Source organism: Myodes glareolus, chromosome 27 (assembly GCF_982192425.1).
Source record: "Myodes glareolus chromosome 27, mMyoGla1.1, whole genome shotgun sequence".
Classification (NCBI taxonomy): Eukaryota; Metazoa; Chordata; class Mammalia; order Rodentia; family Cricetidae; genus Myodes; species Myodes glareolus.
Window position 1 is genome coordinate 43,019,849 of NC_142052.1, and position 16,721 is coordinate 43,036,569.

At 47.5% G+C, this 16,721-nt stretch overlaps 1 protein-coding gene across 1 annotated transcript in view; it reads right to left on the reverse strand.

Annotated features, from left to right (window-relative positions):
* Positions 1-16,721, reverse strand: part of LOC148117707 (aldehyde oxidase 1) — a 51,126-nt gene that overhangs the window by 25,270 nt on the left and 9,135 nt on the right. The window contains exons 6-18 of the mRNA XM_087902371.1: positions 15,331-15,392; positions 14,530-14,622; positions 12,522-12,602; positions 11,293-11,437; positions 10,366-10,458; positions 9,409-9,560; positions 9,150-9,243; positions 8,708-8,817; positions 7,643-7,827; positions 6,539-6,701; positions 4,808-4,900; positions 1,614-1,783; positions 1,184-1,298 (exon numbers count right to left, since the gene is read on the reverse strand). Of these exons, the coding sequence (XP_087758497.1) occupies positions 1,184-1,298; positions 1,614-1,783; positions 4,808-4,900; positions 6,539-6,701; positions 7,643-7,827; positions 8,708-8,817; positions 9,150-9,243; positions 9,409-9,560; positions 10,366-10,458; positions 11,293-11,437; positions 12,522-12,602; positions 14,530-14,622; positions 15,331-15,392 (1,556 nt within the window). The remainder of the gene's footprint in view (positions 1-1,183; positions 1,299-1,613; positions 1,784-4,807; positions 4,901-6,538; positions 6,702-7,642; positions 7,828-8,707; positions 8,818-9,149; positions 9,244-9,408; positions 9,561-10,365; positions 10,459-11,292; positions 11,438-12,521; positions 12,603-14,529; positions 14,623-15,330; positions 15,393-16,721) is intronic.

Here is a 16,721-nt window from a genome sequence, read left to right on the forward strand (position 1 = left end):
TTAGAGAGAGGCAAACTCTGCTTGTGCGGGGCAGACTGTGGGGCAGACTTCTGAGGACAGCTACCATGTGCAGCCTGGCACTGGCTTATTAACATTGAAAAACCAGATTCACATGACCTCTAACAGTGTGCACAGGCCTGCCTTGGGGAGCTTCACCCTTGATTAAAACTCATGAGGGCCTAGTTGTCTTTTAAAGAGAGCCAGAGGCGGGGCTGTTTGAAATTAGGAAGTTCTTTTGGGTAGACAGAGGACTGAGATGTCTCAGCTATGCGGAGAATCTCCACCCTGCTGCATTGCAGTAGCCTGAGATCAGTCGTCAACGTGAATCATTTGACACCTTCAATGGCCTGTGTTAGGACAGCTCCCCTCGACTTCACCACCATCTGGGAAGCAGTACACGAAATAGACACATATATTAGCATGAGCTCTCACTTCAGGAATTATGGTAGGCAGGGGGTTATCATTGACATGAGCTCTCACTTCAGGAATTATGGTAGGCAGGGGTCATCTACAACAGGTAAATGAACTGATCACAAGGAGAAGGGGCTGAGCCCATTAGGTCTTCTCTGGAGGGGAACTGGTGTAAGGACAGGGTCTGCACATCTTTGCTGAGTTCATTATAAAATGCCATGGGAGATGGAACAGTGCGGATGAACGAATCGCGGATTCCTTCCTATAAAATCCGAATTCATTATACATACCAATCCAAGTTCCCACTTCTTCCCCTTCTCTCTTTCTCTCCTCCCCTCCCCTCCACATATTCACCAACCCCCATCCACTCCTCAGAGAGGGTAAGGCGCATTGCTTTGGGTACTGCCCAATGCCCAATATGTAAGCTGAGCAAGGTATCCCTCCAAAGAGAATAGGTTCCCAAAAAGCCAGTACAAGCAGTAGGGATAAATCCTGGTGCCACTGCCAATGGCCCCTCAGTCTGCCCCAGCCATGCAAGTGTCACCCACATTCAGAGGGACTAGTTTGGTCCTATGCTTGTTCCTTCCCAGTCAGATGGTGTTAGTGAGCTCCCATTAGCTCAGGTAGACTGTTTCAGTGGATGAACCCTCATGGTCTTGACCTCTTTGCTCATATTCTCATTCCTCCCATGACAAATTGGACACTATCTCTATATAAATATGAGAGGCCACTGACTGGGAAAATTGTTCAAACAGAAACAAAAGAGCAATACCTCATCTTTGGCCAGGAATGTCACTGTGTCAAAGGTGTTTGCATCCTGAAGATGATCTGCAGTAATGATGTCCACCACACCTGGCAGGCTGAGCGCCTCTGACAGGTCCATGGACCTTGGGAAACAGAGCAGACAGCTTCTCAGAGCCGACATGTGGGTCAGGGACACAGAGAATGTGGGGGTTGGGAAACAAGGACTGTGGGAGAGTTAACTACCCTGATAGTTCTCTGCCAGACACAGGACGAAGTTGGGGCACAGTCAGGAGACTCTGCAGGACATTCGTGAGGAATCCGACATTTCAAGCCCATGTCCTCTCTAGTTTGGGGGTCACCAAGCCTCCGCTCACCCTCACCATTCCACTACTTTCCATTAACTGAGCAGAGTCAGACATGGAGGAGAATCTCCCCAGCTGCAGGGTGAGGACACTTACACGATCTTAGCATGTGCTCTGGAACTGGTTACGAAGGTCAGGAAAAGCTCCCGGTCTACTGCAGGCATGTCGTCACAGTAGATGGCCTCACCGGTGGCATGCTTAATCCCGGAGAGGTGCATGATGGGACGCCCAATCGGGTCTTGAGGAATCTGCTTTGGGTCCACCCTCTGTTGAAAGAGAAGTGACACCTGGCTGTATGTTTCCATAGAGACTGCAGGGATGATCACAGAGTGTCTCCCATGGGAGAGTAGCGGTGTGCATGTGTGCTGAAGCCAGAATACTCCTGAGTGTGAAAACTGCCACTAGCTTCACTATTCCAAACAGCCTATAAAGCGCTGCAGAGGGAGAAATCGGTTTCTCTGAAAAGATCTCACCCAAAGTACAGAAAAATCATATTTTATTAAGCTCTGAGCTTCTACACTATTTCAGTGAAAAATTACCCACATCTCTTTTTTGTTTTTATGAAATACTCTCAGAGATTTTCTGTTTCCATCCTGAGAAGCAGAATTCTAGGTAATTTATAGGCTCGGACACTGAGCGAACGTGTTCCCAGGGATCTAAAAGGCTCCTAGAGTTTTCTATTATTAATGCTAACACCTTTTACTGTAAATAATAGAACATTTCACAACCGTGAAGAAAATCTTCAGAAACTTTATGGCGTTCGGGTGCCAAAAGTCTGGGGAAATTTTCAAGGCCGTGACAGCCAAACGTGAATGCTGATTTATCAAAGTAGCAGCCAGCTGGAGTGGGCTGTGGGCGAGCGGTTGGCTACCTCCTTCTGCTTGTTACATGGCTAGACACAGTGGGTGAAGGTGGATAGCCCCCAGTCAGGAGATCTCCTGAAGTCACCAGGGGCAGTCTGGATGCAGAATGTCTCCCGAAGGCTTGGTTCTCCTGAGTGGGAGGTGTTAGGCCACTGGGGGAGTGTGCCCTGTTTCTTTCTTACTTGCTGGTTTGAGTGAAGGTCAATATGCTCTGCCATGCGTCCCTCACCTTGCCATCTATCCCTCTAGGCAGCAGCTTAAAAGAGGGTTCACTCGTCAAGGACTCTGTTGGCAAACAACCCTCCTCTGTCACTGATGACCTGTGTCTGTGAGGGTCTGAAAGGGAACTTTCAAAACAAGAATGTGATGGGGAGAAGTGTTTGTTGCGAGAGCTGAAATAGCTCTTGAAACTCGTATGCTCGTGTGTGTGTGTGTGTGTGTGTGTGTGAGAGAGAGAGAGAGAGAGAGAGAGAGAGAGAGAGAGAGAAGGAGAGAGGGAGGGAGAGGGAGACGGAGGGAGGAAAGGGGGGAGGGAGGGAGAGAGAGAGAGAGAGAGAGAGAATGAGACCAGCCAGGAAAACAAAATTTATCTGTATGGGAGACACACTGTACCCCAAACATTGATTCAGAGCAGTTGTACAAATCCATTTAATATCAACAACTCAGGAGACTCAGTTTTCTTGGATCACCTGAACGACCATCACTGACTTTGGTTCCTCCCTGAAACACAAACCTTGGCCTAAGTGCTACAAGGGCCTCTCCATAAGTCACAGACTGTGCGTGTGTTCTTCACAGAACACCAGGGAGAAGGCAGCTGTTCCTAACTTTCAAAATGTTCTCTCCCCAAGAAGTTTGGCATATTTAAATTTTTTGAACATATTGAACTGCAAACCTCCAGGGACCCTCAGCAACTTCAGTGTTCACTGTGGTGTGATTTGAATTTTTATAACGAAATCTGTCAACAGGTTACGTGCACTGAGGTTTGACAATCTCTTCTCATTCCTTGCTTAATAAACTCTAGGTCCAGGTTTCTGACAATTATTTCAAGAAAGCGCACATTAACCTTATCCAGTTTGCCAGCAGAACGGCTCCATGTTGTATTTTTATGATGTTATGACAGGAACTTCCATTTGAAAGCTATGGGAAAGCCAGCCCTGGCACACAGCTTTAATCCCAGCACTCGGGACACAGAGGCAGGTGGATCTCTGAGTTTGAGGCCAGCCTGGTCTACAGAGTGAGTTCCAGGACATCCAGGGCCACCCATGGAAACCATGTCTAGCAAAACAAGCAAACAAAACAAAACAAAACCAAAACAAACAAACAAAAACAACTCACAACCAAAGCTACTGGAGTCCTATACTTTCGTATAATCTGCAAAACCAAACAAAAACCACCAAAGCTCCGGGCTCGCACACTGTCATAGCGTAGCCTGCAGCAGGAAACCTGGGAAATGCTCACAGTGCTCTTATTGATTTCACAATAAAATGTAACCTCCGGAAACCCACGCGTGGGCAGGAAGGACTCGGGAAGAAAGTAGTCCAGAACAGGGAAAAACAAACTAGCAGCTGCTGCAATATCTTGTGTTGTGGATCCATGGCCCCTGGGGGCAGGGCGGTGTTCTTGTCCTCTGAAATGTACCAAAACATTTCCCCGGCCAACTCAGAACTAGGCTTTGATGAATAGCTACAAAGCCAGGGTAGGAAGCCAGGGTAGGAAGCCAGAAGCAATGGGCCAGCTTGTTTATGTCCATGGCCTGAAGCCATAGTATATATGTATATGTATATATATATATATATATATATATAAAGGCTTTAAGATAAAACCAGGCATATTTCTTTAACATTTTCTGGTTGCCTTGCTTTGTTTTGTTGTTGTTTTGTTTTGCTTTTATAACGTGATTTTTTAATTGGTTTGGGTTACTTTTCTTTTTCTCTTTTTGAGGTATCAAACTCAAGGCCCTGTCCATACTCCACCACTGAACAGCACTCCCAACCTAACTCCCAACCAAGTTAGGAAGTTTTAATAAATACTGAAGAAGGCAACATGTCTCCAACAGGCAAAGGCTCTGCAGTCCCCTCTTTGATTTGCTTATTTGGTTGTTTTGTTCTTTGAGTCAGGGTTTCTCTGTGTAGCCCTAGCTGCACTGGACCTCATTCCTGTAGACCAGGCTGGACTTGAACTCACAGAGATCTGCCGGCCTCTATCTCCTGAGTGCTGGGATTAAAGGCATGCACACCACCGCCCTTCTTGTCTTTGAAATTAAACACACACACATGCACACATACTAACACAGACACGCACACACACACATACACGCACACACACTAACACACTCAAGCACGTGCACACACATGCACGTGTGCACACACACTAAAACACACACTAACACACAGACTAACACATGTGCGCGCGCGCGCACGCACTGACCTGGTGGGTTAATGTTCTCCAATGAGGTGTTGAATGAAGATCTTCTAATGCACTCTCATGCCTGAAATCCAGGCTAGGATAGTGAGCAGGGTCCTGCAGAGGAAAAGAACAGTGGGAATTTACAATCTACCAGAATGTTCTAGGGGAGAACGCTGGTGCAGCTCCCAGCAAACATCTCTACCCTGGAGTCTGGAGTTGATTAAGTATTCACCCTTTCAGAGCCCTGGCAATCAAACCGGCCTCCGGACCACAGGACAGGACCCTGAAGGTACACATCCTCCTCCGTGATGTGACAGAGCACACGAAATCAGAATATCACGGACTGTCACCATCTCTGTTTCATTAGATTACTTTCCAGTCACCACTATTTTCTCAACCTTGTCTAGATAGACAGACTTGTCTAAGTGGCGGGAGGGGGGAATGCACCAATACAGCAACAGAAAGAAGTCAAATAAAACAGAAAAGACAAAACTCGAGGCAGGAAAAGTCAGAACCAACACCCTTTATAGCAAATGTCCCCAAAGCTGCTTGGTGACATCTGCGGGCACAGAGAAGGGCAGAGGGGGCACAGCTGCCGTCTCCCCACAGAAGGGACCTTCTGAGGACAGATAACAGGGCGGGTCCTACTTTATAGGAGACATTACATGATATACTTCACAATTTAACTTTTATAATTAAAAATTTTACTAGAAAATAAAGCCGACAGCCGCTAGTACTTTCAAAGAGAGGAAGGTAAATGGGGGCAGACGTTGTCAAATATTTCAGCAGATTCACCAAAAACTATATTGTTTGCTGGTCATTGGGAGTGAGGGTCTACGGTTGCTTTATTTTCTCACTCTTGGAGACCTGGTGGAAATACGTCGTTTACAGACGATTTAGAGCCCGTCATCTCAAACATCTGATACGGCCTATGGCTTCTTATTTATTCTAATTTACACTGAGAAGACAGCCGTTCAAGATCTCCACGAGAGGACTTCCTGTCCTCTATTGATTTATTTATGTATTAACTTTTAGGAATTCTTTGAGAGCTCTGTGTAATGTATTTTGATCAAATTGGCCCTCTATCCCAACACTTATTTCCGACTTAAAGCTGTTGTCTGATTGCTGTACAAGGCAAGGAGTCATGGCTTCTCGTCTAATTGGGTTGGCGGTAGCAGGAGGCTACTGAGGACATTTAGGTCCAAGTTCCTGTCACCCAGAAAGTGTTTTCCAGAGGACTTTTCCCAGGTGTGCTTTCTCTTGGCAACAATCGCGTAGCCCTGTGTTCAGGGAAAGCAGGAGAAGATTGCCTGAAGATCCCCAGCATCGCTGAGAGCTAGCATTCTACCCAGCATTCCTCCGAATCGGCTCCTCCCTCTGCTGCCTTACTTCCAATACGGGGGTGGCTGTCATCAACTTATGAATGAGGGTGAACCCAGACAAGGAGATCACACACAATTAGGTAAGCCTCAGCAAGTGGGAAGAAAATGCATTCACCCCCTTAACGAGTTTTCTCAGCATTATCCAGACAGATGAGAAGTCCTAATAACAGAGAGGTGTTAAGCAAACCCCTGTGCAGGTCTGTGCCCTCCTTGCAATCCCTCCTCAGACATACAGCCATCCACAAGACCGTCCAGGGAACGCCATCAGGAGGATGTGATTCTGTTTCTCATCCTTTCCGGTCCACGAATCCTCAGCAGGGACTCGTGCCTCAGCTTTGGACATCACAGTCCACACAATGGCTCCACTTACCATTCTCTTCAGACTCTGGCACACCTCCAGGTAGAACTTGAAGAGAAAGCTGATAATGAGGGTCCTCTTGAACTCCACCTTCCCCCCGGGAGCAGAGCCGGGCAGGGTGACTTCGTTCAGAACCAGCCTGCAGGCTGTGTGGAGCATCTCTTCATCCCAGGGCCTGTGAGAGGCAGGGGAGGCAACTCAGACTGCAGGGGCTCATGATCTCACAGGCTGGGCTAACGGAAAAGGCCCGGGGCTGCAGTCTTTATGGGAAGCAGGAGAGCAGGGTCTACAGCCAGGGAAGCCAAGCTTAGGTTGCTCAGTACACTCCTGGCATCTGGCTGGGTCTCACCATCTCCTCACCCATCATAAGTCCCTAGCCCAGGAGTCACTCCCTGCCTCATGTACTCCTCGGACATGTCTGTACACCAGCTCCTGGGGTAGTACCGTGTGTGTGTTCGTATATATATATATAACCTACTCAGCCACTGGTAAGGTAGGTTTGGTTCTCTGTAACAGGTCACGAAATGGAGGCTCCATGGTCACTGAGTTAAGTTAAGGAGGAAAGGAGACTGAGCTAAGAGATGCACCAGGCAGTCTGTGCCTCCAAAGGCTTAAAACACACGTGCTGAATCATTACTCTCTCTTACTGTCTCTTAATTCATCTAGAAAGTTCCAAGAAAGATTAGCTATTGTTACCTACAGATAGAACAACTCAGGTAAGCAAAAGAGAAGGTTAGAAACCAGTTAGCACACGGCTCTATTTTTAATCAGAAAAAGATCTTTAGATTCCTCCATACAAAAGAATGTAAATTTATACGAGAAAAAAATGAGCATCTGACCCCCTTTCTGTCCCTGTCTCTTTCTTACATCCACATATACATACACACATGTACACACACCAGACACACGTGCACATGCATACATGCTCACACACTATGTACACAGATTACAGAATGCTCATCTCTGAATTTGCTAAGAAGCAACACAGATGATGATCTCTTGTTGGGGTTCCCAGCCGTCAAACTGGGGATCCCAAGCATTTTGTCTTCTCTCTGCTGCAGCTTCCCACAGGGCAGGTGGCTCAGGTACCTGGAAGCTAAGGACACGGAGTCTCACCTTCCGATGAGTTTCTGGCAGGCGTTCTCAGCACTGATGGTGGTGGGACCAACACCGCCATACATGATGGAGAGCTCCTTAATGACGTCACCGCCCTCTCTAAAGAGGACTCGCATTCCAGAATTGACAATCGCCAGTGCGTTCTGCTGGCGCTGGGCTTGTCGGAAGGCTGAGACAAACTCCCACTGAGGGAAAGAGCCACAAACAGAACTCCCCTGAGAGACAACTCCACGCCGAAGGGATCTGATTTCAGCACACTTTCTGATATGGTCTCTGTTGTGTGTACCCTAAATTCAGATGCTGGAATTTTAAACCCCAGTCCTTCAGTTCTGGGGGATGAGGTAAATTGAGACCCTAATAAATTGGGGCCCTAATCTCAGCTGACTGATGTCCTTAAAGAGACAAACTGGACAGAGACATGAAAAGGACATGAAAGGCAACTACGGTCAAAGTCCAAGGTCTTAAAAGACGTCACCAACCCTACTGACACCTCAATATCAGAGTTCTAGCCTCAGACGTCCCAGGAACTAAAGCTCCATTATTTGAGACACTCTGTGTGCTTCTTTGGGACCGCAGTCTGTCTAAACCATCATATCTCACGTGGAAGGTGTGATTCTCCCACACTACAAATGAGGAGCCATGGACTTGGGTGATTCATTAATTAGTTCAAGTCTTGAAACCAGAACTCAAGCCTCAGGGTATCCAGCTCCAAACCAGTGCTTTCCCCCTGCAAGGTCCCCTGCAAATGTCTTTTCAGCTTCGTTCAGGCCCCAGGACCTAGGCAGAGCTGTCTCACTTAGGGAAGACGTCGGAAAGGGCAAAGGATGTCTTTGGAGAAGCAGCTTTAGAGTTTGGGGCACAGGAAGAGGAAAGGTCTCCTAGTTCTAGAAGTGGCAGGGGCTACACAGCAAGGTGACAGTGACTGTGTCCAAGCCACTGCGCTAGTGGCCTCTGTCACTTCCTAGAGTGAACTCCATCCCCTCTGCAAACACATGTCTGTGTCCTGACCACACTCAAGCCACAGCCGTTGGGCCACTTGAAGTGCAAAGGAAGGGCCATCCTCACCTTCCTGGAACACGGGATGCTCACTGAGACCAAGACTTCCTGAGGTCTAAGATCCGCATCGGGACTCTTGCGGAGAAACTGCTCGCTCACAGGGATCTGTCGATCTCCATCTGTGGAGAAATGACACCTTCTCTGGAATCTTCAGTCTCTTGAACGAACTTCCCAATCTTGGGAAATGATGCTACAGGCTGTTGTGGGCGGCAGTGTGTGTGTGTGTGTGTGTGTGTGTGATGTCTGACAAAATCTTAAAATGTTTCCTCTAGCCTAGCCCTCCTGCCTGGGAGATAGTTTTCAGACAGACTGAGCAACTTCTCAGACTCAGCAAGGTAAAGGAAATTATTGATGTTATAGAGAATAGTCATGGTCCACACAGAACTTCCTGACTCCCCAGAGGAAGAGAAACAATCAAGCTTAGTAGTCTCCAAGCAGAAACTGCTGTTACCTTTGGACCGTAAGTTGAGCGTACAGTTCCCCACAGCCAGGAGGGGATTCAGATCAGAGTCCAGATGTCTGCTCACAATGTGGCCCCCTAGAGACTATAAAAAGTGGTCACTGTCACTCCCGTCACACAGTTATGAAGCACAAGCACTAACATAAAAGCTAAGCCATGCATTGGTGAGTTTGTTTTAAAGAGCAGGAAGGAGTCACCAGCTACAGACACCAAAGACACGAGGGCCCGAGGTGACTTGCGAAATACATACAGCCATGTTCCTGATCTGGGACCCGGCCAGAGTTCTGAGGTGCTTCAGGAGGGCATGGTACGTCTGTGTCTTCTCTTCGGGGAGCTTCCGGACCACATCAGCCAGAACATCCTTCACCTGATCCAGGCTGAGGCCAGCACCGAGGGTCAGCCCTGAAATAAAGTCTCCTGTGAGTGATGTCGTGTGGTCAGTGGTGACCTCAAAGTGTTAGACCAAAGCTACAGGCGTGGGAATCTTTGTATTGGATCCATGGTGCTGTGCCTATCGGCCATGGTGGTGATGGTGACGACGATGCAGGTGGGCGTGGGTTGGTTGTGGAGTCGGTGGTGGAGAGTGTGAAGGTTGGATTCCTTGAAGACTGAGTATCACATGTTATACTGATAGTGATTTAAAAACCTCCACGTTTGTAAACACAACCATGAGATATTAATAGGTTCACTTCAGAGATGGCGAAACTAAGACTCGGCTCAGTCACGTCCCCAAGATCTCAATATACTAAGTCATCACCAAGAATCGGATTACAGGAACTTTATCCCAAGCCCCCTTCCTGAGGACTGTTGGGTCTCACTGCCATTTAACCACAGTCCCTTCGTGAGAATGAGACAGGCCAGACTGCAGAGGCTTAGCCCCCACTCTTTTCCTTCGGCCTCGCTCTGGGAGCAGCCAGCTTGTCTCATTCGGCTGCATCTTCTCCTCTCACGGCCCAGGTCCCCCTCGAATCGTTGTTAGCTTCCCGGGTACTGCAGAGAGGAAAGTCCCTCAGTGACAGTCCGACTTCTCAGACAGGGTCAACTGGAACTTCAGAGAATTCTGCCTGGACTCCCTGTGGACCCTCACGGCGCTGTCTGAAGAGGAACTGGGAGGTCTAACTAGACACAGCCCTCCGCTGTCCAGCACTGGACTGAGCGGCAGACGAAGGAGAGCACTTCCGGGGAAACACAGACGGTAAGAACTCACCGTCACCGGTCTGGCTCACAACACACATCTCTTCAATTCTGTCAGGAGAGATTACGACGGGGTGGAAGACACCTTTAAACTTTACTTCAGGCCCTGAGGGATTGTGGAAGAGATACAGGTTTAGAATAAAAGGGTTTTAACTACTCTCTTAAATTTAATTATGATTAACCCCATGTCTTGGGACATATAAAAGTTGATTCCTTTTATTGGGCTGTTTGTCACAAACTACAAGCAGAGACAGTGTCTGATAAAATGCGAGGACTCTTTAGAATTGTTAGTCCTAAAACTTGTGCTGTATGTCACACTCAGATGTCACTGGGAGAAGATCCTGGGGCCCTGCAGAGAGATGGGCAGCCACCCTAGGCCTATGTGGAAAAGGAGAAGGTCCTGATGCTGCCTTTAAGTAAAGCACATCATAGTCAGAGAGAACCACCCAGAGAGGAAGGACAGAGCAGTTTCAGGATGAGAGCCGGTGTGGTCCACAGATGGAAGAACACTGGCATCCCTGATGCTGGCCTACCATGGGGCCAGCCTGTGCTCGGAGAAGTGTAGGCTAGTTCTGCTGCTGGTTTAGCATGGGGTCAGCAAGACACCCTCTGCACCAGTGAAGCCCAGGTTAGCCCTGCTGCTGATTTACCATGGGGCCAGCGAGCCAGCCTTTGCACCAGAGAAGCACAGGCTAGCCCTGCTGCTGGTTTTAGCATGGGGTCAGCAAGACACCCTCTGCACCAGTGAAGCCCAGGCTAGCCCTGCTGCTGGGTTATCATGGGCCAGCGAGCCAGCCTCTACAACAGTGAAGCCCAGGCCAGGCAATTTCTCATGCTGGTACATCACTTGAACAACACTGGGTTTCCTGGCTGGGCTCCTGAGAACACACCCACGTGAAGCCTGTTTTCCTCATTAGATGTCCCAGGGGGGTTCACATACCCACAGAGGTGTTCCCCATCACAATGGGGGCCTGGGGATACTTGAATTTAACTTCCACGAGTTCCTTCAAAGTCACTGGGGAAATCCACGTCATTCTCTCGCCACTGAACACTCTGGTCTTTGGTGGCTGTTTCTCAGCCATCGTCTGTTGAGAAGGCAACAGGGATACGAGAGAGTTTGTGACCAAATTCCCTCCTCTTCTCATCCGATTTTTATTGAAACAGAGAAAAGAAACGCTTATCTTCTAAAAACTAAATTCTGTGACATAAAGTAGAGCCCCACCAGAGGTCAGAGTTCAAAGTTAAAGACGAGAAGGGTTTAGACCTGGAAACTGAAGCACCCGTTGGCCCTCGGGAAGCTCACAGTAACTCGTTTTGATGCTCACTAACATAAAAATGTGCTTCTACAGAACATGAACTTCCGCACAGACAGAAGGAGGAACGCATCCACACTGAAGCCCACTGACTGTGCCTCCTGACTTTGACAGACGTCATCAGCTGTGTCTCAGGTCCCACCCCTCATGGCAGCTCCACCCTCCCTTCTCCACCTCCTGCTGGGCTCACAGTCTCTGGACCCTGGGGTGAGGGTGGCGGGTGAGCATTGCCTATTTGCCCATCAGTTTGTTCTTATACAGTTTTATCAATTCCTTGAGAATTTCATGTATGAACACGTGTAATTTTATTACCTTCCCTCCCATTCCTCCACCCAACTCCTCCAAGTTCACCTCCCACCCTCCCAGCTGACTGAGTACACTCTGTGACGTCCGTGTGCTCATGGACACGGGGCCACCCACTGGGTCAAGGTCAGCCTAGAAGTGGTCATGACCTTGAAGAAAACTGACCCTCCCTCCCCAGCCGCCTTTAACTGTGTCAGCTACGGGTGGAGGCTGGTGAGCCTCTCACTTCTCCGTGCTGAATGCTGACTGGATTGAACTTGTGTAGGCAATGAGTTCACGTGGGCAGTGACCTTGTCCTTTCTAGAAAACACCATCTCCCCCCTCTTTTCTCTAAGGTCCCTGAGTCGTGGAGGGAGTGGGTGTAATGTGGATGTCCCATTCATGCTGAGCTGAGCACCCACACTTTCTCTGCCCTTTGACGAGCTGTGAAGTCTCCATTAACCCCTGTCTGTACAATGACGAATCTCTGATAAGGCCTGAGAGCTGTGCCCTCCGATTTTGAGAAGACTCCCCCTGACATGTCACCGGGAAGGTGAGCAACTGCCTTCCTTACCATTAACTCTGGAGGAAATATCAGCTCCTGGGTTGGGTCCAGAGGCAGAAACTCGTCTTCTGAGAAGAGTTCAGGACTTGTCTTTAAAAAGAGAAAATGACAGAAGTTACAATAGTGTACCCTATTCTCAGGGGACACCTCTCTCTGTGGGTACCCAAAACTACAAACAGGTTGGACTTTAGAAGGTTCATGAACACACTCCAATTTTCTTATTCACTGTTACTGCAAATCTTAGCAACATACTCTAGTACTAAACATACCTTTTCCCTGAAAAAAAAAAGTAATCTGTAATTACTCATTAACATATCTGAACTACAGGCTTGGTGCCATTATTAAGTAAAGCAATGGTTATTTGAACACAAGTACTGCCCTGCTGTGCCAGTCAATCTGATAACCATGGCAACTGTTACAGGTGCGCAGGTAAGGTGTATGGATACACTGGACGAAGGTGGGGTTCACCTTCCAGGTGAGAGAGGGGTGAACACAGGGAGAGGATCTCATGAAATCCATAACGGCATGTATTCTGAAACCTACATTATTTCTAGAACTTCCCACTTAATATTTTCAGAATATGGTTAGGTACAGGTGACTCAGATTGCAGGAAGAGAAACGGTAGACAAGAGGTGTCTACTGTATTATTGTCTGGCATGACTACTTTAAGTTTTTATGCAACGAGACTGGGAGAAGATGCTAAGAGAGTCCGGGTATGGTGGAGCGTGCCTATAATCATGAACTTGGGAGACAGAGGCAGGAACAGCAGGATTCCAAGGCCAGGCTTAGTTCTATGATCATCTGAGGACAGAATGTATCAAGTTGGGAGCCTAGGCCTCAGTCCTTTGTTTCTATCCCAGCCCCCAGGCCTGGTCTGGACTCCAAATTCCAGCAGGCCAGGTCCTGACCCCTCCCCCAGAGTATTTAAGGGACCTCCCCAAAGAGGAACATGTGGTTTCCCTTTCTTCCTCCCAGGGGTAGCATTCCTCAGCATTCCTCCTCGGGGCCACCCAAGAGCACAGATCTCCCATTACACATGGATAGTTCTTAATTTGGCTTGTTTTGATTTGGCTTGATTGGGAATTTTTGCGTCGGCAGGGAGCTAATATTAGGAAATATTCCTAACAGAATGGGCTACACAGGACCTCTCCTCCCCGCAGAAGAAGGCAGACAGACAAACAGAGGACAAACAAGAGCCGATCGGTCATGGTCATGGTCCCAGCTGCCAGCCAAGGACTCTGCTGCAGACCTGACCTCTCATAACTCCGCAGGAGTCAGCACACCTCTGCGCTCCTCAGCTCCCTGTATGTTCCCTTCGAGTCTGGGGACAGCAGGGGAGACAGGCAGGAGCAGGCAGACACTGAGGACCTAAGGGAGACCTGGAGTGCTGCCTCTCCTGCCATTGGTGTTCTGTCTCCATCTCCACTTTGCTTCTGGCCACTAAAGATGCCATTTAACAACAGAGAGACTCTGGGGATCGGTGTTTTTCTATCCTACAGACAGCAGCGTTTGATTAGAACCAATGTGAACAATGAGGGACCATTTGGATGCAACAGGTTTATAAACAGATTATTCATCTTCCAGTTGGTGTAGTAATTGCATCTATTTATGGGGCAGCATGACATTACACACACGTGCATGAGAAGATCTTGTCATTGTTTAGCGTCTGGTATCTCAGGCGTGAATTGGTTCTTTGAGTGGAGAATGTTAAAGGTTCTACTAGTTACTCTGAAATAGACAACCCATTGTCAAACACAATCACCCCACTATGCTACAGAACAATTTCAAGGCTCTCCTCTCAGCCGGCTGCACCTGGGATCTGCTCACCCTCCTTTCTCCACTCCTAATCTCCTCCTGGGCTGAATCTTTAGACTATATGGGGACAGTGGGAATGGGAGAGGGAGAACGTTGACAGAGACGAATTTGTCAACCCGAGCAGCCACTGATTCTTCCAAAGACTCGGTCAGCAGCTGCTCATGTCTAGAACGACTTTATGACAGCATCCCCAATCACTGACCTCATCACCTTCCTGAAATTCCGCCAATCCATTTACTCCTCGGTCCCCATTACAGCACACCCCATTTTCTTTACTTTGACAGCAGCCAGAAGCCTAATGAGGAAAACACAACAAATCAAGCCAATGAGCATTCCCTGGGGGCTCTATTGTTAACTGGGTGCCTACAGCTGCAGAACCAATACTGTAAGGCTTTGTGAAAGGAAACCATTTACACTTCAGCATATCGAAGGTAACGCTAGTGAAAACCAAGTTTACACAATTCTGAATACCAGCGATTATTTAATAAAGTTTATAAAGGTCTTACTAGATAATCCCATCATACAGCAATAAACATTAACCATGACAATTATTGATACTAACAATATTTAAATACCACTAACAGTAGTAACAAGACATCTTGCTCTGATCTTATCTTTGAAGTGTTGATCCCATGGTTCACCTAGCAGGAGTGACCTTCTAGTGGTGGTGGAGGACCAACCATGACGGAATGTATATTAAAATTCCACAAGAGTTTTTTACTGTATATAATAGTTTAAAAGCAAAGACAAAAGCCACATCTTACATAGGTTTTGTTAGTTCTATTAATATTAATGATTGAATAGTTCACAATTTGACGACCCAGGCAATGATATTAAAGCCTCCTGCCCAGGACAAAATGACACACAGAACTGTAGACCTTGAGCTAAGAAGTGGTCCTGTCTCAGTAAAAATGACCGTTGCCATAACACACCAGGGAGCTCCTACACTGCTTTGTTTTCTTCCATGGAGAACGCGTTCAGCCATGCATTCCTGTCTACTCACTTTACAGAAAGTCTTGCATGCGTCGATTATGGGCCTGTATCCAGTGCAGCGGCACAGATTTCCTGAAGGAGACACAGCAGGTCTGGTTACTCAAGGGCCCCGGACAGAGCCATGGAACGCCAGGTGAATGACAGTGTGAAGGACCCCATCTTAGAAGAAAGATCTTCCTGATGACTTAATTTTGAAATCTTGTGTTTGAGATTTCATTTTTACATTAGCATCCTGGGATATTTCGCCAAGAGTCCTGGAGTATATTTGAACATCTCGGCCGTCTGTACTTATTCTCTGTAGACACATCTTACACTCTCTTCCTAGGACAGATGCTCAAAGGACACAGTCATTTTAAGACAAAAACTTGTTCTTTAGTTGCAATCAAGAGCTCAGTTTAAAACAATAGCCACTTTGTTGAGACACTACTGACCCTCATGTGTTTAATCAACTGATTAGTGATTGGTGTATGTGGAGAGAAGTACCCCCCAGTCAGCACTGCAAGTAGACCTAACACTCTGCTTCCTCACGTTTATTTATTTAACCATTCAACCAGAAGGAAGGCATTGAACAAAAGAGCAACCCTCTCGGCAACTGCTTATATAGCACAGTACAGATACCTGTGGGGACCAAGTTGTGTTTCTTGGACTTAGTTATTTTGCATAATAAACTTTGCAACCTTTGATCAGTAATTCCTCATTTTCGCCTTCTCCAACCTCAGGTAAGCGCTATTCAATCACCATTCTTATCCTTGCTTCTACTGTTCTACTTCAGGTTCTCCGTACAATACAGTGTTTGTTCTCCTGGGCCTGGCTTGTTTCGCTTAGCATCATGTGCTATGGCCCATGCGTGCTGTTAATAGTAGAAGAATTTTCTTCTTCTTCTTTTTTTAAAAGACAAAAGGAAGATTCCTCTCAGAATTAATACTTACCGTGGCAGCTATCAGTTTTGACAGAGGCAGAGCAAAAGGAGGAAGGAGAGAGACACAGAGGGGGAAGTTTCAGTTGATCAAAGCTGTTCTGTAACAGTAAAGAAAAGGTGGGAAAAGTGGGTGGACTCTGAACCTGGAGGCGATTACACACACAAGATGATTTGGTCGGTGTTTCCCTCACAGTGAATCTGTGTCCTTACTCCACTCCCAATATGAGGTCATATTTTTGTGTGCACATGTGTTCTATGTGCACCTCTGTCGGTGCGTGTACCGTGTGTGTGAGTATATGTGGAGGCTGGAGATTAACAATGGGTGTCTTGCTCAATTGCTCTCAACCATTTTTTTGAAACAGAGTCTGGAACCTGGACGCTGGCTGGCCAATGAGTTTTAGGGGTCCTCTGTGTCTGATGCACCCTCCTGCCCCCAGGGCAGTGGTTATACACCATCCGTCCCTGACTTTTACATGGGAGAT